General features: G+C 45.3%; 1 protein-coding gene across 6 annotated transcripts in view; it reads left to right on the forward strand.

The window, feature by feature from the left end:
* Positions 1-24600, forward strand: part of PTPRA (protein tyrosine phosphatase, receptor type A) — a 97921-nt gene that overhangs the window by 72566 nt on the left and 755 nt on the right. For all 6 annotated transcript variants that reach the window (XM_006758030.2, XM_006758027.2, XM_015560240.1 and 3 more), the window contains 13 exons: positions 716-792; positions 3380-3416; positions 7342-7439; positions 9206-9325; positions 10293-10459; positions 10945-11080; positions 11791-11940; positions 12811-12904; positions 13224-13300; positions 13791-13925; positions 18083-18208; positions 18288-18439; positions 23990-24125. In XM_006758030.2, the coding sequence (XP_006758093.1) occupies positions 716-792; positions 3380-3416; positions 7342-7439; positions 9206-9325; positions 10293-10459; positions 10945-11080; positions 11791-11940; positions 12811-12904; positions 13224-13300; positions 13791-13925; positions 18083-18208; positions 18288-18439; positions 23990-24125 (1505 nt within the window). The remainder of the gene's footprint in view (positions 1-715; positions 793-3379; positions 3417-7341; positions 7440-9205; positions 9326-10292; positions 10460-10944; positions 11081-11790; positions 11941-12810; positions 12905-13223; positions 13301-13790; positions 13926-18082; positions 18209-18287; positions 18440-23989; positions 24126-24600) is intronic.

Consider the following 24600-nt stretch of genomic DNA (forward strand, 5'->3'; position numbering starts at 1 on the left):
GGGATGAAGTTAAAAGAGCCATCAGGCAGCTGGTTCCACAACCATCACATCTCACAGAACTGGATGGTGCTATTCATCAGGCCTGGTGTCAGATTCCTCACATCACCTTTCAACATCTCGTGGAGTCAATGCCAAGAAGAATCGCCGCAGTATTGAAGGCCAAAGGTGGCCCAACGAAGTACTGATGGGGTGTTCATAATAATCTGGCCACTCAGTGTATATTGTCAATTCATCTGTTGAGAAACAAAAGTACTCACTTTCCTCTTTATCAACTGCTTACTATTCCATATCTTTTTTTTCTTTAACAATAGTTTATTGATTTTTAGAGAAAAGGGAAAAGAAACATCAATGTGAGAGCAAAACATTGATCAGCTCTCTCTTGCATGCCCCCTACCAGGGATCAAGTCTGAAACCCAGGCATGTGCCCTGACCAGAATCGAACTGGCAGCCTTTCAGTGCACAACCAACTGAGCCATCCCGGCCAGAGCTGTGGACACATCTTTATTTAACTAGTCCCCTAATGATGATTGAGATATGTCCAAATTTTTGCTGTTATAAATAGTTGCTGCAGTGACATCTTTATACATCTGTATCTCTATACACATAGGCACAAATGTCTTATCTGGCCTGATTGTGTCAGGACCAGTGAGAAATAAAATTGGATTTAACTATTTTAATATTAACTAAATATTTAAAGATTAATTTTTTCCCCTAGATGATCACTCTAGAGTCCATCTGACACCAGTTGAAGGAGTTCCAGATTCTGATTACATCAATGCTTCATTCATCAATGTAAGGAACTCAAGCTTTTTCATTCATTATCTTGAACTGTGTCCTTCCCAGCTTCATGTTAAGAGGAGTATTTGTCATTTCAAGTTTTCCCTGAGGAGTCAATTTTTTAAGTGACTGAAAACAAATTTTTTTAAATTTTCATGTATTTTTATTGATTTCAGAGGGGAAGGGAGAGGGAGAGAGAGATAGAAACATCAATGACCAGAGAGAATTATTGATCAGCTGCCTCCTGCACCACCCCCACTGGGGATCGAGCCCGTAATCTGGGCATGTGCCCTGACTGGGAATTGAACCGTGAACTCTGGGTTCATAGGTCAATGCTCAACCACTGAGCCACGTTGGCCCAGTAAAAGGGGTTTATTATAAGATACTGGATAGCTTACAAAATCTGTGGGAGAGCCAATGAACCAAGCTAAGGTGCTGCTCAATGAGGAATAGAGCAGTCACAGAGGTACCCAACTACCCTGTAACTCTCATAGTGAAAGCTCTGCAGAAGACCTGGATGCTTCTGCCATGCTTGCCCAAAGACCAAATCTTGCTAGCACAATCACTATCTCACATCGCTCACTTCTACCCCTGGTCTTATGTGGGAGCATCTGCTAGGTCTGTGCAGAACTAAACTGCAAGGGATGAATATAGGGAATTTAGCTTTTAGTGTCTTGGCCCCTGTAGTAAGAAAGTCAGGATAGCAGTGGGTGAGACTGGGTGTTGAATAAGCTACCTTACAGTAGCTGCAATTTTTCAGTACGGCTAAGGGTTTTAATTCTCTGGGCAATGGGGTAGTATCGAAGGTATTAAAGACAAGAAGTGACATGGCCTCATTTGTATATTGGTCACTCAGGTTACTATGTGCAACATGGATTTAAGAGGGCCAACTAGGGGCTGTTATAGTAGTAGGTTATAGATGATGAGGGCCTGTAGGAAGGTTGAAGAGGAAGCAACAAAATAAAAGCTACTTTGGAGGTAGACTTAACAGGACTTGGTGATTGATTGTATATTTTCAAGAGTAGAGCTTATAGAAAATACAGTGATCCAAGTGGATGTCCAGCACACAGTTGGTCATATTCATCTGGAGCTCAGAGGAGATATTCCAAAGCCATGGTCTTGGAAGTTATTTAGAGGGAGAATATTGGGCCCTGGGGCCCACCAGCCTCTGCCACACACACATTGAGCAAGAGACACTCATGAATAAGATAAAAGGAGACTGGGAGAGAAGAGCACCTCAGAGGGCAAAAAGTAAAGCATGGAGGAAATGCCAGATGGTCAGCAGGGTTAAGTGCAGATGAGAGATCAGTGAGAAAGAGGGAGCAAATGTGCCTTGGATTTGGAGTATAGGGGTAGACAGTGTCCTTTGAAGCAAATCAAGGCCATTTGTTATAGGCTGCCAGTTATACTTACCAGACCCTTTTTCTCTCCAACTTAATTGAGGTATAGTTTATATAACAAAAATTTGGTCTATTTAAAGTGTAGAAGTCAGTAAATTTTATAAAATTTACCAACTCATCCTGCCATCACCCTAATTGTTTAAGAATAGTTTTAACAACTTTATTGTATGTAATTCATATACCATAATTTTACCCATTTAAAGTGTACAATTCGGTGGTTTTTAGTGTATTCACAGATATGTGCAGCCATCACCAGTCAATTTTATAACCTTTTCATCACCTCCAAAAAGGAACCCTATACCCTTTAGTTATTGCCTCTTAGTTTTAGAACGTTTGATTACTTCAATAAAAACTTCTTGTCCAGATACAGTTAAACCCCATTCCCATCCCTGGCAACCATTACCAAGCCCTTTTTGCAGAGAGCTAAGATCACAGATGGATCTTGAAGGGAAGTGGTGGCAACAGCCAGTGGAGACTAGAACCTATGGTGTGGGGAACACAAAAGTGTGAAAGCAAACCTGACATTGGTCACAAGGGGAGGCAAAAGAGGCAGTGGCTTAGTTGGCAAGTGGGTTCCAGCCTGGAGTCTTAGAAGGAACAATCTCCTCACTCACCTTTAGATGTCTAAGAGTGTATAGGTCTTTAGCAGTTACTGCCAGTTGTCAGTTTCTCAGAGGCTCCTTAGCTATATCCCAGTGCTCCTTTGCTGCTTCTCTCACTGCCTTTAGTGGAGAACCCAGAACACTGGGAGCTGACCTGCCATACCCACAGGTTATTCCCCGAAAGTCTTTGCACCAGGGTAAAGCATCATCAAGAAAATAACCATTTTCTTTCCAAGTGTGAGCCCAGCTTCATCCCTGGAACCACCACATATGCTTCTGCCTTGGAGGGTTCCTATCCATTAACACTAAGACCCAGATTGTAAGGCTCTGAGACACGTCAGAAATAGGGTCTAGCCTGGGATTTGGTATTTGGATATTCTTCATTAATTTACTTGGAGAAGACTACCTAGATCATGTAATCTTTGATTCCTGCTCTCTAAAGCTAATCCTTTGGAAATTTCTAGAATGGAAATTCTTGTTAATTGCCTGGACCTTTTCATAGGGAGGCCTTGTTAACTGGTTGGGAGTCTGGAGAATATTATTTCCAACCCATTTTTGGTTTTCACTTTCTTTTTCTTTCCCACTCTCCTCTCCCCTCAGGGCTACCAAGAAAAGAACAAATTCATTGCTGCACAAGGTAAAGTAATGATTTTTGAAACAATATTTTTTTATTGATTTCAGGGAGGAAAGGAGAGAGGAAGAAAGAGAGAGAAATATCAGTGATGAGAGAGAATCATTGATCAGCTGCCTCCTGCCTTCCCCCTACTGGGGATTGAACCTGCAACCTGGGCATGTGCACTGACCAGGAATCGAGCTGTGACCTCCTGGTTTATAGGTCAATGCTCAACCATAGAGCCACTCTGGCTCAGCAAGTAATTAATGATAATTTTTTACTCAGGCTTATCCATGAGCTCATAGTGGGTTTGGGTTATTTCTTCCAAATGCTAAATAGATTAATCTGAATGCAGTAGCCTTTCTATAAAGATTACTATCTGAAAAAAAATGTAATCTACCTTGCAATTTTATAACTAAAGGCCTTGAACTTGATGACTTAGTATCCAGGGGTCATTTAAAAGAAGTCCTTTTGTAAGTGTGCATAAAAAGACTGGAGAAGGCTATGCACACATGGTATGACCCTTTGGGAACATGAGGTTCTAGTTAGGCTGCTCAGAATTTGAATTTGTAATCAATCTCCAGAAAAGATTGGCCACCTCCCAGGGTCCAGGCTGGCTCATTTCCTCCCTGCCACTCATGGGCCTGAGCTCCACTGTTATTAATAGACTAGAGGCCGGATGCACGAAATTCAAGCCCTCGCAGCCACTGCAGCTTTGTCCAGAAGATGTCCAGTCTATCTGGTCTAATTAGCATATTACCCTTTTATTAGTATAGATAAGTGGTCTAGGAACCTCAGAGCAGGGACCCAGTACCATGGGCCCTTTAGTTAGTGGAGGACAATGTACAGGAAAACAAGCATAAATTTTGGTAAGTGGTTATGCTTTTAATACAGTAGCCAATAGCCACATGTGGCCATTTAAAAGTAAAAATTTAATTCATTAAAATTTTAAATTCAGTTCTTCAATTATAGTAGTCACATTTTAAGGCTCACTAGCTACATGTATAAAAAGACTGGAGAAGGCTAAACACACATGGTGTGACATAGTAGTGCAGATATAAAACATTTTCACCATTACAGAAAGTTCTATTAGACATAAAATAGAGATTGAGGTAAAGTAAGTTAGGAAAAGCCTCAGATCCTCCTTACCCCCACAGTCTCCCACTGGGGTCAGGCTTTTACATAACCAGGCCGTGCTTTCTCTTCCTCTGTAGCCGTCTGTCAATTCAGATCTGTCTTCTAAGGCCCAATTGTGCTAACACCTACTCAGTGATGATTTTGGCACCAACAACCATGTGTAGTCTTTTCCTCTCATTATTTGCCATAGTACTTTGTTGACACTAAAATATTTGTGAATTAAGGTCTACTGTGACTTCCTGGTTGACTTTTTCTCAAAGTCCCGTCCTCTTTTTTTTTTCTTTTTTTTTAAATATATTTTATTGATTTTTTACAGAGAGGAAGGGAGAGAGATAGAGAGTCAGAAACATCGATGAGAGAGAAACATCGATCAGCTGCCTCCTGCACATCTCCCACTGGGGATGTGCCCGCAACCCTGGTACATGCCCTTGACCGGAATCGAACCCGGGACCTTTCAGTCCGCAGGCCGACGCTCTATCCGCTGAGCCAAACCGGTTTCGGCGTAAGTCCCGTCCTCTTAAGCCCTTCCACAGTACTTCACACTCCTTGAAACTCCTCTGTTATTTCCTGATGTTCAGTTACCTTGATTTTTCTCACTTTTCTAAATATTCTTTCCCTGGCTCTTATTCTTCATTTTGCCCCTTAAATGTAGCTTCTTCCCAACTATGTGGGTGACTGCTTCCTTGAAACTCCATCTCTGTCTTTCATGGCACCATTTTCTCTCAGTTCTCTTGCCTCTCCATCTGCTCCTTCTTATCTCCTTCCCAGGGTTTTTATTCTATCTGAACTGAATGATGCTGAGAGTCTTCAGCATTCTGTCTGACCCCTTCTGTTTTCTGTATTCTCTTTGAGACAGCTCATCTAGTACTCACCTCTGGCTGCTGCTGCTGCCTCTCTTGACCTCTCCTAAGCCACATTTTCAAACTAGTTTTGTACTCTTCCACCTGGATACCCCTACGTACTCTTTAGATTTAACATCAGAAACTAAAACATGACTCTTCCTTAGACCCCAGACTGCTTTCCTCCTGTATTCTTTGGCCATCACCATGACTGGAATATAATCTACCCAATTAACCAAGCCAGTTTAGGATAATCCAGATCTTCTACCTGTCCCTTAGTCTATGCCTAGTCCTCTTATTTCCATCTTCAAAATCTCTCTTCTCTGACACATTGCCTTACTCCCATCTTCTTCTTCCAGCTCTGTTACAGTAGCCTACTGACTGATTCCTCTACCCCTCACCCTGGCTCCTTGCATTCTTTCCACCAGAATGTTCTTTTTCGAGGAAAACTTTTGTCAGGATCCTCATGATTTTCCAGTATCTATAGGACAGGCCTTGTACCTTACCTATCTTTCCAGCTCCGTCTTCCACCACTCCATGCACTCTACACAGTTACCTCACTGAATTCATTACATCCCTGGGTATCTCGTGCTCTTTCTTGCTGCCAGCCACCTGTACCTCTGCCTGGAGTGCCTCTTCTCCCTGCTTCCTCCCTAAGCTCCCATCCACTGATCTGCCCTAACATATAACTCAGATGTCACCTACTCTAGTAGATTTGTCCTGACCTTGCCAGGCAATGAAACAATTACTCTTCTGTATATCTTTCTGGCATATGTTCACTTCTATCATTGTTTTTCTTTGTAATTTTCTTTTCATTTTTACCAAGGGGAATATAAATTTTAAGGAAGTCAAAGTTATTACAAAGGTTATAAAAATAATGTTCTTCCCCCTTTCTCCCTTACTCTTTTAATCTAATGCAACCATTTTTATCTGTTGATTCCTTATGGGTAGATGATATACTTTATTTAATTCTCTTACAAACAACCTCACACTCAATCAGACAGACATGCGTATACATGTCTCTTTTCCCCACTCTTTTTTTTTAATTTAATTCTTTATTTAAAGTATTACATATGTTGCCTTTTTCCCCCATTGCCCACTCTTCCCAATAGAGTTAAATTACAATTTGAGGTTAAGATAACATTTGTTGTTTACATTATTACTATACCAATATATTTAACACTGAAGCACATGATATATGATTTTTTTGGTACAATTTTTGGTTTTCTCTTTTCTGAGAGTTAATGATTACCCTTTTTTCCTATTCACTTACTTTTTTATATAGCTAACATTGATTCTCCCTCCATTCCCCCACCCCCCACCCTCCCCGCAAGGAAAATTCTTCTCTAGAAATATATTCTCTCAAGAATTCAGATACATGGAGTTTATTTTTTTATCTTGGGATCCTTCAAGAACCTTATTTCTTTTGCCATTTTGGATAGCGTTAGTCTCCCTTCTGTGTTCGATCCCATCTCTTTCTCTTTCTTTGTTGGCTTCCTCATTTTTGTTTGGAAATCTTCTAGTGGCTTTCTGGGAAGGACTGTGTGGGAAGTAAATTTTAAATTCCAGTCTGAGCAAGTCACCTAACCCCTCTGTGGTTGATGACACCTACCTCAGAGCATGGTGGAAAGAAGTAAATGAGATATAAAACACTTAGCTCACTATCTGGCCCATAATGTGATATTGAGTGAATAGTTGTGCTTTCTAATCTCAACAATATATCTTTGGGAGACACTGTTCATGTTCTCTTTATATTTTGACAGCCTCCTACACTCACTTCACTTTTTAGTGAAGTGCCTGGTAGATACATGGGGAATGTTCAGTTAGCAGGTGGGTGGGTGGATCAATGTATTAGATATTTAGCTGGAGATGTGTGGGCACAGGCTTCCAAAGTCAAGAATGAATGTTTCAAATTTCCCAGCATCTTTCTTCCGCTTGCCATGGGTTCTCATTTTTGCTATTGGCTGCTTTAGGACCAAAAGAAGAAACAGTAAATGATTTTTGGAGGATGATCTGGGAACAAAACACAGCCACCATCGTCATGGTGACCAACCTGAAGGAGAGAAAAGAGGTAAGTGGAAAATTTGTTAGGAGGGCCTCTGATACAGGCATGACCAGCAGAGGGTCTTTGCTAGAGCTGTGTTTGTGTCTGGACTCTCCACCCTTTGTGGCTCCTTGCCAGTCATTCTTACAGACAGAGCCCAGGTTAATATGCCTACCAGACTTTCCTATGTCCCAAAGGCCTCCGATGATCCCAAGGGTTGCCTAGGGCAATGGTCGGCAAACCACGGCTCGGGAGCCACATGTGGCTCTTTGGCCCCTTGAGTGTGGCTCTTCCACAAAATACCACATGCGGGCACGCATGTACAGTGCGATTGAAACTTTGTGGCCCATGCGCAGAAGTCGGTTTTCAGCCTGGGCGAGTCTATTTTGAAGAAGTGGTGTTAGAAGAAGTCGGGGGGTGTCGGTCAGTCGGGCGATGGGAGACATGGCACAGGCGGGCCCGCGGGATATGCAGCGTGGGGGAGGCACACGCGATTCATGCACGCGTTGAGTGAGCCAGTCAGTCAGCAGTCTCATTGTGCAGTGGTTAGTGCTAGTCGCGTCCACAAAATGCACGTGGGTGACAAAAGTACCTACTCAAAGCATAAAGTTACCTGTATTTTTCCAACCAGCTGCAAATCCTACAGGTATTTTTGTCATCAATTTAAGAATTGTAATTATTTTGTGTTGGTAGCTTTATTATTATAAAATGAAACATTTTTTTAGGTGCCCTGTTTGACATGACTGCAAAGAAGAAGCAAACTACCTATATAGTTTAAGTTTAAAAAATTTGGCTCTCAAAAAAATTTTCGATCGTTGTACTGTTGATGTTTGGCTCTGTTGACTAGTGAGTTTGCTGACCACTGGCCTAGGGCATGTTCCCTGTGTCTGGTAGTCAGACAACTCACCCTGGTTCCAAACAGCCTGGCAGAAAGACTTGGGCCATTGGCCAAGAAAGCATCACAGAGGGGCTTTTTCTCTTTTACTTTCTAGTTCCTCCTTCCTGTGGTTTCCTGTCACTCCTCCTGGGTCGGCAGAGGGAGCTATATGAAACTGAGACCCTGCACCAAGTGCAAGGGAATCTGAGGCCCTGGCCTGATCTTGAGGCAGTCTTCCGACTGGTCATTTTATTTTTGACCGCCAAGTCCATACCTGGCCAGCTCCATCACTGGGTCACAGCCAGCCCCAGTCCTGAGTCCTGGATCAGTCCCCAGGAGGGAATCCCCATCATGACAGTTTTTCTCCAGGATGGCCCTTGAGTCACCTTGATCCCCACACGGGTGTTGGGGTACTATTCAGCACCTCCATGGTGCTTGGGAAGGATAGCATTAGGTCTGGGCGTTAGGTTCATTTGTTACAACCAAACCTCTGGCTCTTGAAAGCTGTCCAAGGACCAGACACCAGAGAAGACCTTGGGCCTCTTATGACAGGTTTACAGCCTGCATCAATCCACCCTGGTGGCCTCCTCATAGGTTGCTGATTCCAGGGAATAAGACATGCTCGCTCTAGAGTATGACAAATTTGCCCTGAACTGACGGAATAATGGGAATGGGGAAGAACAAGAAGTATATGTGCATAAGTTAAGAGACTGCGCTAAACAGGATGAAAACTGAGGAACTTGCAAAAAGAGCAGATAAAACAAATAAGTAGGTAGTTGTCTGAGGTGAGAAAACAGGCCATAGGACTTTCCCAGGACTTCAGTCTTGGCTATTGTGGTCCTTTTCTTTCCAGCCCTTTCCATCTACCAAGGGCGGGAGGTTTAAGGTCAGGGGGTGCATGTTTGTTCCTTTCCAGTGTAAGTGTGCCCAGTACTGGCCAGATCAAGGCTGCTGGACCTATGGGAATATCCGTGTGTCCGTAGAAGATGTGACCGTCCTGGTGGACTACACAGTGCGAAAGTTCTGCATTCAGCAGGTACTGTTTTCTACCTCCTTTTCTTGGCTCTTGCTTTGGATCTGCTGACCATTAAGAGGGCAGAATAGGTTGTGTTATCGCCCCTTTTCCTCGGCGTGGTCAGGAAGCTGATTGTGTGTTGTGTTTGGACTCTGAAACCAGAGATCTGGCTCCCAGGGAACTTCTTTTGTGAAAACTAAGGAGCATTTTCATGACTGGGAGAAACATGATTATTATTTTTTTTAATATATTTTATTGATTTTTTACAGAGAGGAAGGGAGAGAGATAGAGAGTTAGAAACATCGATGAGAGAGAAACATCTATCAGCTGCCTCCTGCACACCCCCTACTGGGGATGTGCCTGCAACAAAGGTACATGCCCTTGACCGGAATTGAACCTGGGACCTTTCAGGCCAACGTTTTATCCACCGAGCCAAACCGGCTAGGGCGAGAAACATGATTATTGAGATGGAGTTTTATCATCTTAGTATGAATCAATTGCATCAGGAGGTGGTTAATCTTCTGGGTACTTGACTCGCTTTTTCTTTTTTATTCCAATGGCTCCTAACATCAAGGATGTGATAAGCCCTGCTCCTGGCCCTCCAGAGTGACCCTGAAGGCTTAAACAGAGGTCGCCTTGAGCTGAGGACAGTGTAGTGCTATGAAAAGAGAGCTTCCCAAGAGTCAGGAGACCTGCATTTTAGTACTGACCTTGCCATTTACTAGTTCTGAGACCTTGACCAGGTCATTTACCTTGAGTTTTACATTCCATATATGTAGACTGAGAAAAATAGTAATAATTTACCCAGTGGGGTTCCTGGGATGATTATCTGTTCATTGTTAGAACTTTCTTGGGTACACCCTCACTTCCCTATTGTCACTAACAGCCACAGCTGGCCCTGGCCCCTAAGCCTCACCTTCCCTTCCTGGGGCTGCCCCACCTACTCCAGGGTATCAGGGCCAACACACAGGATTTCTTCACTTCACAGGTGGGAGACATGACCAACAGAAAGCCACAGCGCCTCATCACTCAATTCCACTTTACCAGCTGGCCAGACTTTGGGGTGCCTTTCACCCCCATCGGTATGCTCAAGTTTCTTAAGAAGGTGAAGGCCTGTAACCCTCAATATGCAGGGGCCATCGTGGTCCATTGCAGGTCAGTGTGGCCTGACCCTTGGCTTCCCACTCATACCACACTCTGTTCCCAAGGGAAAGCACAGGCCCTGGCTGAGGAGGCTGGCATAACGCAGATGAGCGGTTAGGGTCCCTAGGGTAGCAGAGAGACTCCTCTCTCGTGCTGGTTAGAGATACTCGAGGAAAAAGGGAAGGGCAGTCCTCCAAGATGGGGGGGGGGGTGTGTGTGGGGGAGCCACTGCTGTGAAGCCAGGAAACTAGGTTGATTGCTGCCTTGTGCACTGGGAGCCTTCAGGCCCCTCTAAGTGTAAAGGTTCTCTAACCCTAGAGGTAAAGAGTTCAAGGTGCAGTGGGGTTTGTTGGTTCCCCGAGAGTCCCAGCTCTACCTCATTCAGAATTAGAATTTCGAGGCTTAAAGACAGAGCCCTGGCCTGTGCTGCCCCCTCCTTACATGCTACCACGAGGCATGTAGGCCATGCCTGTAACACCCCTACTCTCTGGCTACAGTGCGGGTGTAGGGCGGACAGGTACCTTTGTTGTCATCGATGCCATGCTGGACATGATGCATACAGAGCGGAAGGTGGACGTGTATGGCTTTGTGAGCCGGATCCGGGCACAGCGCTGCCAGATGGTGCAAACAGATGTGAGTGATTTGCGGGTGAAGCAAGGTGGGGGCATGCCAGGACCAAAACATCTGCCACCTCGTGGATTACTCAGTCTCCCAGGTTATTGTGAATGATCATCATAAAGTGTGATGAAGGGCCCTGGTAAAATGTGTATTAAGAGAGACATGAAGCACAGAGGGCGTTGTACCTAGGGGAATTGGGAAGGCAGGTGTCATTTGCACTGGGCTCATTTGCACAGGATAAGGAACAGGTCCTGAGGGAAGAAGGCATGCAGCAGCTGAAAGAGCTAGTCCCTGCAGGATTGTGACACAGTCAGCTATATCCAGCTTATCCTTACTGTTGAGATCAACTCTGTGGTTAGGGCACGGGGCACAGTGCTGGGAGGCAAGCTGGCACAGGTTTTGTGTGTCGCCAGATTTTGATAGTCCCTTCAGACTATCAAATCTTTGCTCTTAGAATAGGCAGGAGTTGGATTTGTTTTCTCTCCAGGCTTTCACTCCAGAAGGTTGCCAGAGTAGGACCCTCTCTCCTAAGCTCAGCACCCCAGGGTGACTCTAAATTTCAAGCCCTGTGTCACTGAATTGGGACAGTTAGAGTGAATTGTTTTATCCCTGCTAGGATCAAAGGAGAAGTGGACTGGAGGGAAATGGGGGTCGGAGGGAGTAGGTCTGCCACCATAGGGATAGTGTTGTGTGTAACTCAGCACTCGCATACCATCCGGTTTCAGATGCAGTACGTCTTCATATACCAAGCCCTTCTGGAACATTATCTCTATGGAGATACAGAACTGGAAGTGACCTCTCTAGAAACACATCTGCAGAAAATTTACAACAAAATCCCAGGGACCAGCAACAATGGATTAGAGGAGGAGTTTAAGGTGAGTTGGACCTGAACCACCTTTTCAGATTGAAGGATTCATGTGATGTGGGAAATGTGGGATGCTTGACTCCTTGTAGATTTACCAACAAATGATGAAAACACTTAAAAGGTATGTGAGTGGTTAAGGAGGTGGGTCTCTGGCCCTTTGCTCATACCCTGGTCATTCTCAACCCATCCTGCACATTAGAATCACTTGGTTTGTTTTGGGGGTGTCAGGCAATGGTAATTTTTTTTTTTTATCCTCACCAAGGATGTGATTATTGAATTTAAAGAAAGGAAGCGGGGAGAGAGAGAGAAAAACATCGATGTGAGAGAAACATCCATCAGTTGCCTCCAGGACACACCCCGACTGGGGATCATACCCACAGCCTAGGTGTGTGTCCTGACCAGGAAGCGAACCTGCAAGGGATGACACTCCAACCACTGAGCCACATGGCTAAAGCAGCAGTGGTATTTTTTGTTGTTACTGTTAGTCCTCACCCAAGTCAGAAAGTGGTATATATTTGAATAAGGTTTTCTAAAGAGTCAAAGACAGCCTCGGGTAGAACAGCAGGGAGAGGGAAGGTGGACCTCCTGTCAGGCTAAGATCTTTGCTCCATGATCATTAAGTTCCAGCCCAAGGGAATCCAGAAGGGTCCACAGGAGCCTGGAAGGAAGGCAGTTTCCCAAACACTTTTTTCACTTGTTGACCGAGCTTAAAGACAGAAGAAAGTGTTCCAACAAAGACATGTGGAAATGAAGGTCAGGGTTATGGTGAGGAGCTGTATGCAGCCAGAATGGCTTGGAGACACAGATTCAGTGACAGGCATAATCTTGTCAAGTTCAGTTACTGGGATCAGTAATGTTTTTCCTCCCCTTCCCAATTCAGAAATTAACATCAATCAAAATCCAGAATGACAAGATGCGGACTGGAAACCTTCCAGCCAACATGAAGAAGAACCGGGTTTTACAGATCATTCCATGTAAGAGCCCTCTCCGCACCCCAAAGCCTTCGCCTCCAACCCTTCCCCTATACCTTTTCCACTTCTCAGGTGCTAGTTAATGATCAGCTTGGAGACAAGAATTATGGCATTGCCTCTCTTTGCCCTCAGTTCTTTAATGGCTTCAAAAATAAAATAGCATGAAAGGCAAAGGGATTCTCCCTCCTGGTCAGAGAACAAACATGTTATTGCCCAGCTAGGATATATCTGCCCAGAACCTGGGGTCGGGGGGAAAGACGGAAGGAGAGGGAGGAGAGGACAAGTGATATTGAGGAACCACAATCTGCTCTCCTTCCTACAGATGAGTTCAACAGAGTGATCATTCCAGTTAAGAGGGGTGAGGAGAACACAGACTACGTGAACGCATCCTTCATTGACGTAAGTGCTATCTGTGTCCCCAGAGCTCCCAACACTCCATGGAGATTCATCTGCGCCTTGCATTCCCCTCATCCCCCAGGTGTTGGCAAAGTTATCTTTGAATCAATCATCAGTTCAGAACTGATCCCTACCCTAGATCTGTCAGGTCCCAGAGAGCAGAAGATGGGGGGAAGCAGGAGCTATACCAGGGTAATAACTGGAGGAAAAAGTTCACAACAGAAACCACAGCCAAAGGCTGAAAACCTCTGAGCTTTCCCATTCCTACTGGCAAAAGGACAACATCGCCAACCAGGGCCTGCTTCTCCCTGTTTCCCTCACCCTCATAGAAAAAGACCAGCTTATCAGACAGAGTTTGGTCCTTGGCCAAAAGGGATCTCTGCCTAAAATGGGTTTGCCTCCAAGCAGCCCCATCCCTTCCTAGTAGCCTCTTCTCCACTGGCCCCTCCCTGATTAAACCACCTCACTGCTACCATTGACACGGCCCATACAGGGCTACCGGCAGAAGGACTCCTACATCGCCAGCCAGGGCCCTCTTCTCCACACAATTGAGGACTTCTGGCGGATGATCTGGGAGTGGAAATCCTGCTCTATCGTGATGCTGACAGAACTGGAGGAGAGAGGCCAGGTGAGCACAAAAAGGTCCTGGGCTGTAGGAAACAGAGGACACATGAAAGCTGGTGGGGTGGGAGGGGGTTATGGGGTATGTTTGGACCTTTTCTTTAACTTAAACTGCCCAAAGAGCCATCTCTAGGCAGTATTGCCCAGCCAGTTGGTATCTGAGCAATCAGGAGCTTCTCAGGACTGGAAGAGCAGTGTGGTCTGAGCTTGCATTCAGTTTTCAGACAGCTCACACCCTCTCTTCTCCTGAATACAGTTTGTCCTCCCTACCCACAGCCTAGCGTTGTGCATACTCTCCTCCCACCTCCCCAGGCAGGGCAGGGCTCTCCATCAACAGGATCCCAAGGCATCTTTAGCCTGGGCCACAGTGGGTATAGCCACTGCTAGCCCTGGTCCGGATTCCTCAGGCCCATGTTATACCTCCTGAGGAAGGCAGGGAGTCCCTGCCCTTTTGCCTAGAGGAGAGTCATTTTCAATAGGTTTGTACACTGAAGTTTCTCTTTTTAAATATTCCAAAGCCTGTACCTTCTTCCCCAAAACCTTGCCTTCCAGCAGCTTAACTCAGCCTTTGAACTAGTGCTACCTCAGTAACAGCTCTCTGCCGTCTCCCACCTCAGCCACAGGAAGCGCCCTGGAGTTCCATTTACCTCCGTTGTTCCCCTTTTCTCTCAAGTAGCTGGCTTTAAGTCCACCTGCCTCCTTGTTGGTGGTGTTCTGTCCACATGGAGGGCTCAATTAAGTAAATCCTGTAGCCTTCACCTGGCTGAGTAGGATAAGTTCCTACCATCAGTTCAACATCTGTAATTGTCTTAATGTGGCTTCTGTTTATTCTTTAAATCCTAAAATTTTACCAGGCTTGTTTTCTCTCAGCACACCATACCTGCTTCCCTACAATAACTGTGTCACCTTGAAACTCACTCTGCAGTGCTAACGTAACTCTTTTTGGTTCTGACCATCTGTAACCACCTGGGGTAGTTGTCCCCATTAGTTGGCCACAGCAGGTCCCCCATTTGCTTTCACTGTTGACCAACTCCCTGCCCTGTTTTAAGAAGGGACTTTCTTGATAGTTTCCCAATTCTGTATCCCTGGGGACCTCCTTCCAGTCTGCCCCTTTTCTTCTCTGTTATGCCTCGTTCCCTAAACTAAGATCTAAAGTATCTTAAAGCTGTTAGGTGTGGGACCATAGTACAGTTGACCCTTGAACACAGGGGTTGGGGTCCTAACCCCCGTCTCAGTTGATGACTCTCCAAGCACTTCAGTCATCTCTTGCTACATTCAGGGGATTGGTTCCAGGAATCGCCATGGATTTCCAACCACAGATTAAAAATACTGTTTTCAGTCCGTGGTTGGTTGAATTCACGGATGTGAACCTAGGAATACAGAGGACTGACTGTATATTTAATGAAAAACAGGCCCATATTAGTAACCTGTGTAGTTCAAACCTGTGTTGTTCGAGCGTCCACAGTATTTTTTTCTTGTCATTGTGTGATTCTAGCTCATATACTCTGTTACTCTCAAGCCCATTTGGATCTTAGCAGTTCTAATAATTCAAAAGCCCCAATCTTCAGTCCTAATAACTGTGTAAAGGCATGTTGGGAGGAAACTGTGGTAGAAAAATTCATTCTAGCCCCAGCTGGTTTGGCTCAGTGGATAGAGCGTCAGTCTGCGGACTGAAGGGTCCTGGGTTCGATTCCAGTCAAGGGCACATGCCCAGGTTGCAGGCTCGATCCCCAGTAGGGGGCGTGCAGGAGGCAGCCGACCAATGATTTTCTCTCATCATTGATGTTACTATCCTTCATTCTAGCTCTGGGCAGTGTGGCTCAGTTGGCTGGGCATTCTCCTGTGCATCGAAAGGTTGCCGGTTAGATTCCCGGTCAGGGCACATGCCCAGATTGCGGGATTGATCCCCAGTAGAGCACATGCAGGAAGCAGCCAATTGATGTTTCTCGCTCTCCTTTTCCCTTCCCCTTTCTCTAAAAATCAATTTAAAAATAAAATTCAATTTAAAAAAAGACAAAGAGGGGGAAAAAGAAAATAAATAATAAAATAAAGTAGAAACTTATTCTACCCGCCAGAGCCCTAAAAACCAGTAGAATCTATGTAAATGATCCTTATTTAGGATTAACTGAAGAGAGGGGCCACCCCTGGCTCCTAGTGGGCCCACGTATAATAGCACTGGTCTGTGGCATTTATTTGATCCACCACTTTACTAATCCTTACCCGAGGATATGTTTTTTATTTTTTTATTAATTTTTAGGGAGAGAAACATCAATGTGAGAGAAACATCGATTGGTTGCCTCCTGTATGCACCCCACCGGAAATCAGATTGCAACTTTTTGGTGAACAGGACAGCATTCCAGCCAACTGAGCCCCTCATCCAGGGCCAATAATCCTGTGTTTTAAAATAAGCTCATTATTATGTATAAAGGGGGTAGTGAATGATCACAAATATAAAAGGCAAGGAAGTGTACTAAAATTGACTTTTTTTCTTTGAGAGTCAGAAAGCTTTAACTATCAGTGGTATTTATTTTTCTGCTTAATATCCCCAAATCTTTTATAATGAACATAGAACACATTTATGGTTGAGGATTTTTTTTAAATGTGTTTTTATTGATTTTTTTAAATCCTCACCCGAGGATATTTTTTCCATTGATTTTTAGAGAGAGTGGAATGGAGAGGGAGAGACAGAAGCACCAATGTGAGGGAGACACATTGATTGGTTGCCTCCCACATGCCTTCAACTAGGGCCTGGAGCTTACAACCAAGTTATGTGCCCTTGACTGGAATTGAACCCTTCAGTCCGCAGGCTGATGGTAGGGGTTATTAAGGATTTTTAAATTTCCAGTAATGAAGTATCTAAGATATTCCCCCAAATGCTCTAAAGAAATGAACAGGATTTTGTTTTATTTATGTATTTATTAGAGGCCCAGTGCACGAAATTTGTGCACAGATAGGGTCCCTAGCAGCTGCCAGCCGGGGCCTCCCTTCCCTGGCTGCTGGCTGCTGGCTGCTGGCTGGGGCCTTCCTTCATTCTGTGCTAGCAGTTGGTGGTCAGCGCACATCATAGCGATTGATCAAACTTCCGGTTGGTCGAACTCCTGAGGGGACACTTAGCATATTAGGCTTTTATATATATAGATACCTTGGGTTGTTCTACAGACATTGAACAAATTCGTTTATCAGATACTTACTGAGACCTAGCATAGGCAGGCATTGTGAAAAGTGCTGGGAATACAAAGATGAAGAGAAGCAGCCCCAGCCCACAAGAAGCTGTAGAGGGAACTGAGTTGGGTATAAAAAAAAAACACAACAGACAGTAGTCCTGGCCTGTATGGCTCAGTTGGTTGGGTATTGTCCTGTCCACTGAAAGGTTTCGGGCTTAATCCCCAGTAGAGGACATGCAGGAGGCAGTCAATCAATGTTGCCCTCTCTCCCTCTCTCCCTCTCTCCCTTTCCCCCTCTCTCTCTCCCCCTCTCCTTCTTCCTCCCTCCCTTCCTCCTTTCCCCCCTTCCCCTCTCTCTAAAAGTCAATAAAAAAATCTTTAAAGTAAAAAACAGACAGCAAACCATCTTCTCACTAGCAAGGACAGACATGCAAGTGCTAGCAACTTTAAGGTAGCATTGCAGATGAGAGAAATAAAGAACAAGAAGAATGACGGCATATTGTGGACTGGGCTGTGGTAAAGCACCATGGTTAGGCAAGGGTGATATAATTGGGTTCGGTTTTTCTGGATTAGCAGTCTGGCATGTAAACAGCTATGAGATATGGGAACGCTCCAAGGAAACAAAAAAAGGGAGGGGAGAAGTTGGAACAAAGATATTCACTCCTCCTCACCCTCCACCCTGCCACTGAGTGTTGGATGCCCCTATGGGGTGATGGTCGAGTTTTTCTAGGACTCCATCAGTGTTGCAAAGTACACCATAAGTAAGTAACACCAAATGCTTAATTGATTATCTCTGGTAGTGGAAATAAGTTGTTAAATATAGATGTCCTGGAGTAATGTTAAGTAACGTTATGACCCTCTGAGTTTTCAATACTTTGGGGGTGAAGTGTATTGGGTAACAGGTAGCTGTGCTGGAAAGAGGGCAGGCAGTTCATGGGGCAGCCCTGCCTCTTCCACACATGGTGTTCTGAGCCCCTTACACTCTTATTTGTCCTTCCAGGAGAAGTGTGCCCAATACTGGCCCTCAGATGGACTGGTGTCCTATGGAGACATCACAGTGGAGCTGAAGAAGGAGGAGGAATGTGAGAGCTACACCGTCAGAGACCTCCTGGTCACCAACACCAGGGTAAGATGGCTGGTGGATGAGGCTTCTCCCACAGGGAAACCTGGGTGCCCCTACCTCTCTGATGGCCCTTCCTCCAAAGGAGAACAAGAGCAGGCAGATCCGGCAGTTCCACTTCCATGGTTGGCCTGAAGTGGGCATCCCCAGCGATGGGAAGGGCATGATCAACATCATCGCAGCCGTGCAGAAGCAGCAGCAGCAGTCAGGGAACCACCCCATCACCGTGCACTGCAGGTACCGCTCACCCCAGCCCTCAGAGGGGAGAGAAAAAAGGTGATGAGAAGCAGGCCAGTTGGAGGCAATCATAAGCATGGATCAGACAGTGAGGGTGGGTGGACGAGAACAGTTTGTTGGTGAGCACATGGCAATCAAGTTCCATGACCCTAGGACTGGGCCAAATGATAGGAGAGGATCCTGGTGTTTGAACTTCGCACATTATGTGCCGGGGAACCTGACCTCCTTGTGAAACACAGGAATGAGAAAAGCAGTTATTGAAGACAGTTTGGAGAAAAATGAACAAGACTAAGAACACAGTTGTGAAAGAGAAGAGGAGTCAGGGTGTCTCCCAGGTTTGAGACAGGGTTACTGGTCATGGTTGGTGTCACAGAAGAAAGACGGTAAAAGGGGTCTCATTGCGGGAGGGAGGGGAAGGTAAATTTTCTTTGGAGCATGTTCACGATTACATTTTAGAAAAAATATTTACCATGAGTTTGTAACTAGGAAAAATATCTATTTTAAAGGGGAAGGAAGAATATATTAAAAATTTCTACAGCCCTAGCCAGTTTGAATAGAGCAGCGGTTCTCAACCTGTGGGTCGCGGCCAAGGTCCCAGCAGAGGAGCCTGCCTTGGTCTGTAGGTGGGATGTGGAAGCAAGTACTATAAGAGTTAAAATCAGACATGCCTGGCCCTGACCGGTTTGGCTCAGTGGATAGAGTGTCTGCCCTTGGACTGAAGGGTCCAGGGTTCAATTCCATTCAAGGATATGTACCTAGGTTGCAGGCTCAATCCCTGGCCCTGGTCAGGGCATGTGCAGGAGGCAACTAATCGATGTTTCTCTCTCTCTGTTCCCCCCCCCCCTTTCACTTTCTCTAAAAAGCAATTGAAAACATCCTCACGTGAGGATTAACAAAAAAAAGAAAAGAAAAAAATAATTTAATAAAAATTCCTGCAAATTAGTTTGAAAATAGATAAAGGAGCAAAGGAACTTCTAGGAATGTATCCAGTAAATGTTCTTCAAGTGGCCAAAATGAAATAATTACAAGGATTGAACCACTGCTTCTAATAGTAAAATATTATAAATAATATAAACATATATTAATAGGGGACTGATTCAGTTAGCTCTGATATGTCTCACACTACAGAGCTGTAAAAAATTGATGAGGAATCTGTTTATAGACTGGTATGGAATAATCCTCTAGATTTATTTTTGGTGAGAAAAGTAGTGGGAGACAGGAAAAGAATATGTATATGTTTATGTTGGTTTAAGCATAAAATACCTCTGCAAGGACACACAAGGACCTGATGACATTGCTTGTTTCCCAGGAGGTAATTTGAAGGGCAGAGAAATGAAGTAGGAAGGAGAGTTTTGGACCTTTTTGAAATTTGAACTATGCTAATTAATATCTGTACAAAAATAAATCATTTTAAAAGGTGAAGAGGAAAAAGGCAAAGTACATTAACTAATACGAATAGTAAACATGGAATGATGCTAGACCTTCCTCAGAATATGAGAAATGGGAATGAAAACAATGAAACATGGCTCTTGCCCATTGGACCGGCAAAAGTAAAAGGATTCAGTGGCCTAGAGACTTCCTGCCCATACTTTTTATCCTCCGTGCTCTTCACCCTTGGTCACCCTCTCTTAGGACATCCCGGATTCTCTAGCTACGGTACCTGCACCATGCAGCTGAATGTGGCCGAAGAAAAGCACTGTGTTATGGGCCTCATTTTACATTTCTGACCCCTGACCTCATGGTTGGCCCTTAGTGCTGCCCTGCAGTCCTGTGCATCTCCCAGTCTCCTAGACCAGAGCTAGGCGCATCACCAAATCCAGCCTGCCACCTGGTTTTGTTTGAGCCTGCAAGCTAAGAACTTTTTATATTTTTAAGTGGTTTTTTAAAAATCAAAAGACTGCCGAAGCCGGTTTGGCTCAGTGGATAGAGCGTCGGCCTGCGGACTGAGGGGTCCCGGGTTTGATTCCGGTCAGGGTCATGTGCCTGGGTTGCGGGCACATCCCCAATAGGAGATGTGCAGGAGGCAGCTGATCGATGTTTCTCTCTCATCGATGTTTCTGGCTCTCTGTCTCTCTCCCTTCCTCTCTGTAAAAAATCAATAAAATATATTTTAAAAAAATCAAAAGACTATTTCATGGCATGAAAATTACATAAAATTCAAGGTTTATTGAACACAGCTATGCTCATGTGTTTGTATTGGTCGTGGCAACTCTCATGCTCCAGTGGTAGATCTGAGGTCTTAGTGGAGCCCGCCTCATTGCACAGTGCTGCTCAGCATACAATAAGTTACAATTGCCCAGTTATTACTCAGTTTTATCTCTTCCCAGCAAAACCTAAAATATTTCTATCTGGTCCTTTATAGAAAAACTTGCCAGCCTTTTTCCCAGATGATTATTTCATACCTCCTTTCAAACCTCAAACCTCCAGCACCTCTCCCATCCTCATATTTAAAAAGTCACTGTGTTTTCTATCTAAGAAAAGAGAAGCAATCAGAGAGAACTTCCACATACTCCCACCACCACAGCTCACCACCTGCCTGTGCTGGTGCTGTGGACCCTGCAGCCTCCTATTCAGTGGATGAGTTGTCTGACCTCTCTGAAGGCAGCTACGTTAATCTTCTTTTGTTGTGTAATATTACCACAAACTTAACATCTGAGAACAACACACATTTATCTCTCAGTCTCTGGGATCAGGATTCTGACATGTCTCAGCTGAGTCTTGTGCTTCAGGGTCTCACAAGGTTACAATCAAGGTGCTGGCCAGGGCTGTGGACCCACCTGAGGCTCAGACAGGGAAGGATCCGCCTCCAAGTGTGCTTGGTTGTTGGTAGCATTCAGTTCCTTGTAAGTGCTGGACTGGAAGCCTCTTGTTTGAAGTTTCTTGCAACATGGACCTCAGTATGGGTGCTTGTTTCTTCTAAGCCAGCAAAGGAGAGAGCATCTTGCAAAACAGGCATTAGGATCTCATGTAACATAATCATGTATATGTAATTGTATACATGCTATCACTTGCTCTTTCTCTTGGTTAGTAGCATATCACAGGTCCCTCCCACACTCAAGGGAGTGGGATCACACAAGGGCATGAACATCAGACAGGCCACACTAGAGCTTGTCTACACCCTGACCCTCCACTTAGATACCAGTTCTGTCCCCTTTTATCTCCTTGGGGACGTGACTTCACTATGCTACATGATCTTCTCAAATAACTACCTACATAACTACATCTTCATACAAATGTGCTATAATTTCTCCCATCTTAATATTTTTTTAAAAAACGCTACCTCCGCCCTAACCAGTTTGGCTCAGTGGATAGAGCGTCGGCCTGCGGACTGAAAGGTCCCAGGTTCGATTCCGGTCAGGGGCATGTACCTTGGTTGCGGGCACATCCCCGGTGGGAGGTGTGCAGGAGGTAGCTGATCGATGTTTCTCTCTCATCGATGTTTCTAACTCTCTATCCCTCTCCTTTCCTCTCTGTGAAAAATCAATAAAATATATTTTTAAAAATAAATAAATAAAAAACTCGGACCTCCAATTCTTCCCCCAGCTACTCCTCTATTTCTCTGTTTTCCTTAATATTAATGGTTCTTAAAAGATTTGTTCATACTTACTCTCCAATTAGTCTTCTCCCTTTCTCTCTTGATTCCATTCCAATTACAAACACACACACTCTCACACTCTGTTAGAGCTGCCCCGGGGAGGGGCACCTGTGACCTTTCCCAGGTCACAGTCTCATTATCCTTCACCTTCATCAATACAGTGGGGCCTTGACTTATGAGTTTAATTCGTTCTGAGACCAAGCTCGTTAAGGAGCTCGTTAGCTCAAATTACTCTGTCAACTCAAAGCAAAAAATCGGTGGAGAGGCAGCTGGTATCTCAAAAAACTCGTTAGTTGGGACACTCGTAAGTCAAGGCCCCCCTGTATTGGATAGCTGATCGCTCACGTCTCTATGGAATGCTTTCAGCATAGCTTCTCTCCTGCAGCCCTCCTGCTCAGTTTTTGTCGTCATCAGCTGTTTCTTCTCTGTCACCTTTGCTCCATCTGTGGTCTGGGGCCTAGTCCTTGGACCTCTTCTATGTCAACTAACAGTCACTCCCCTAGGTGAGCCCGTCTGAGTCTCCTGACTTTGATACCAGCATCCAAATCTTTTTTTTTAATCTTCACTCAATATTTTTTCCATGGAAGGAAGAGGGAGAGTCAGGGACACATCAATTGGTTGCCTCCCGAATGCCCCTGACCAGGGTGGGGAGCCTGCAATTGAGGTATGTGCCCTTGATTAGAACCGAACCTGGGATCCTTCAGTCCACAGGCCAGCAATCTATCCCGAGCTAAACGGGCTAGGGCAGCACCCAAATCTTTATGTATATATGCACACATACACACAAATACACACACATATATATATGTATGATTTCAGAGAGGAAGAGAAAGGGAGAGAGAGATAGAAACATCAATGATGAGAAAGAAATACCCCACACTGGGGATTGAGCCCACAACCCAAGCACGTGTCCTTCACCGGAATCAAACCCAGGACCCTTCAACCCACAGGCGGACGCTCTATCTACTGAGCCAAACAGGCTAGGGCAGCACCCAAATCTTTATCACCAGTTCAACCTCTCCCCTAAACTTCATATTCATATATCTTAACCTCAGCAGTTCCACTTGAGAATTTTAGTTTAAAGGGTTTCAGTCAGAACTGATACTTCTTTCTAAGCCTACTGTTGCCATAACTCCAAATCAGTAAGTGGCATTTCAGTCACCACTCAACTCAAGCGAGATGCCTTAAAGTCTTCCTGTTCTCCTCCTTTTTTCTCACACATGTTCATCGAATGCTCTACCTTGCTCTACATGCAAAATAATTTCAGAACCAAGTGTTCTCACTCCCTCCACCAGGACCTCTCTATCCAAGCCACATCCCCTTTTCCCAGTAATTATACTGGCCTCACTGCTTTCCTGTTTCCACCCTTTCCCCAGCTCTCCCCACCCTTCCTAGAACTCTTGTTTCTCTTTTTCCTTCCTGTGCTGTGTATCTTACCACCTGGGGATACTGCTGCCCACCACAGTCCCTACCACACAGCAGGCACTCAGGAGGGTCTGGTGAGTGAATCAGCTGGTAACATTAAACAGGGTGGACAGTGTCATGGCGAGAATTTGGATTCCTAGGATCTAGGAAGAAAATGAGAGGCGTGGAAAAGAATCAGCACACACCTACCAGTGCAGAGAGGCAGGTGTGTCAGGGGAAAGAGAGGATGAGAACTCTAACATGAGTGAGCAGCAGGTCAGGGCAGTCCAGGCTTGTTTGTAGGTAGACACCAAAGGCTCAGTGCTGTCCCATAGGTTAGTCCCTCACCAGGCAAAGTAGGTGGTGCAGGGAGGGCAGCAGGGGTGCACCTGCCTCCCCAGAGCTGTGTGAGCAGGGGCTTATGTGGTGAGGAGCAGACGGGCCTCCTGCTCCACCCCCAGCACCAACTTCAGCCTTTATCCACTCACTGCCACCTTCTCTCACCTTGTCAGCTCAGAAGGTTGGTGTATTGTTTGTCTCCTCTATTACAGTGCGGGGGCAGGACGGACAGGGACCTTCTGTGCCCTAAGCACAGTCCTGGAACGGGTGAAAGCGGAGGGGATTCTGGATGTCTTCCAAACCGTCAAGAGCCTGCGGCTGCAGAGGCCACACATGGTCCAGACACTGGTATGCTGCCGCGGTGTCCACACCACCTGTAGCCCTTCTTCGTCAGGGCAGCTCAGAGGGGAGGCTCTTCCTAGTTGTCAGAGCCTATGTAATTGCAGACCCGTTCTTCCCTTCCCCAGGGCGCCCCAGACAGAACGAGCCTTGGGAGGCAGTGAAAGCAGATAGCCCTGTCACCAGTAACTCTCTTCCTGGTGCACCCCTGCATGGCCTGGGCAGGGCACCCCATGGGCTTGTCACACTTCTCCATGAGTCCGGGGAAGGGAAGACTCAGGAGTGCCTCCTCTCTTCTGCTCAGGCTCCCTGCGAAGAGGTCTGGCTCCTGACAGTCTGACCAGTAACCACTGAGTATGAGGAAAGTAAATTTTACGATATTTGGGAGTTAATGAGGTGCCTCGAGCCTGACAGGCATAGTGAGGTGTGGGCCACACAGCCATCTCCCCACCAGCTCTACCAAACCAGCACACATCTGACCGCT

This window comes from Myotis davidii, unplaced genomic scaffold (genome assembly GCF_000327345.1).
Source record: "Myotis davidii unplaced genomic scaffold, ASM32734v1 scaffold32, whole genome shotgun sequence".
Classification (NCBI taxonomy): Eukaryota; Metazoa; Chordata; class Mammalia; order Chiroptera; family Vespertilionidae; genus Myotis; species Myotis davidii.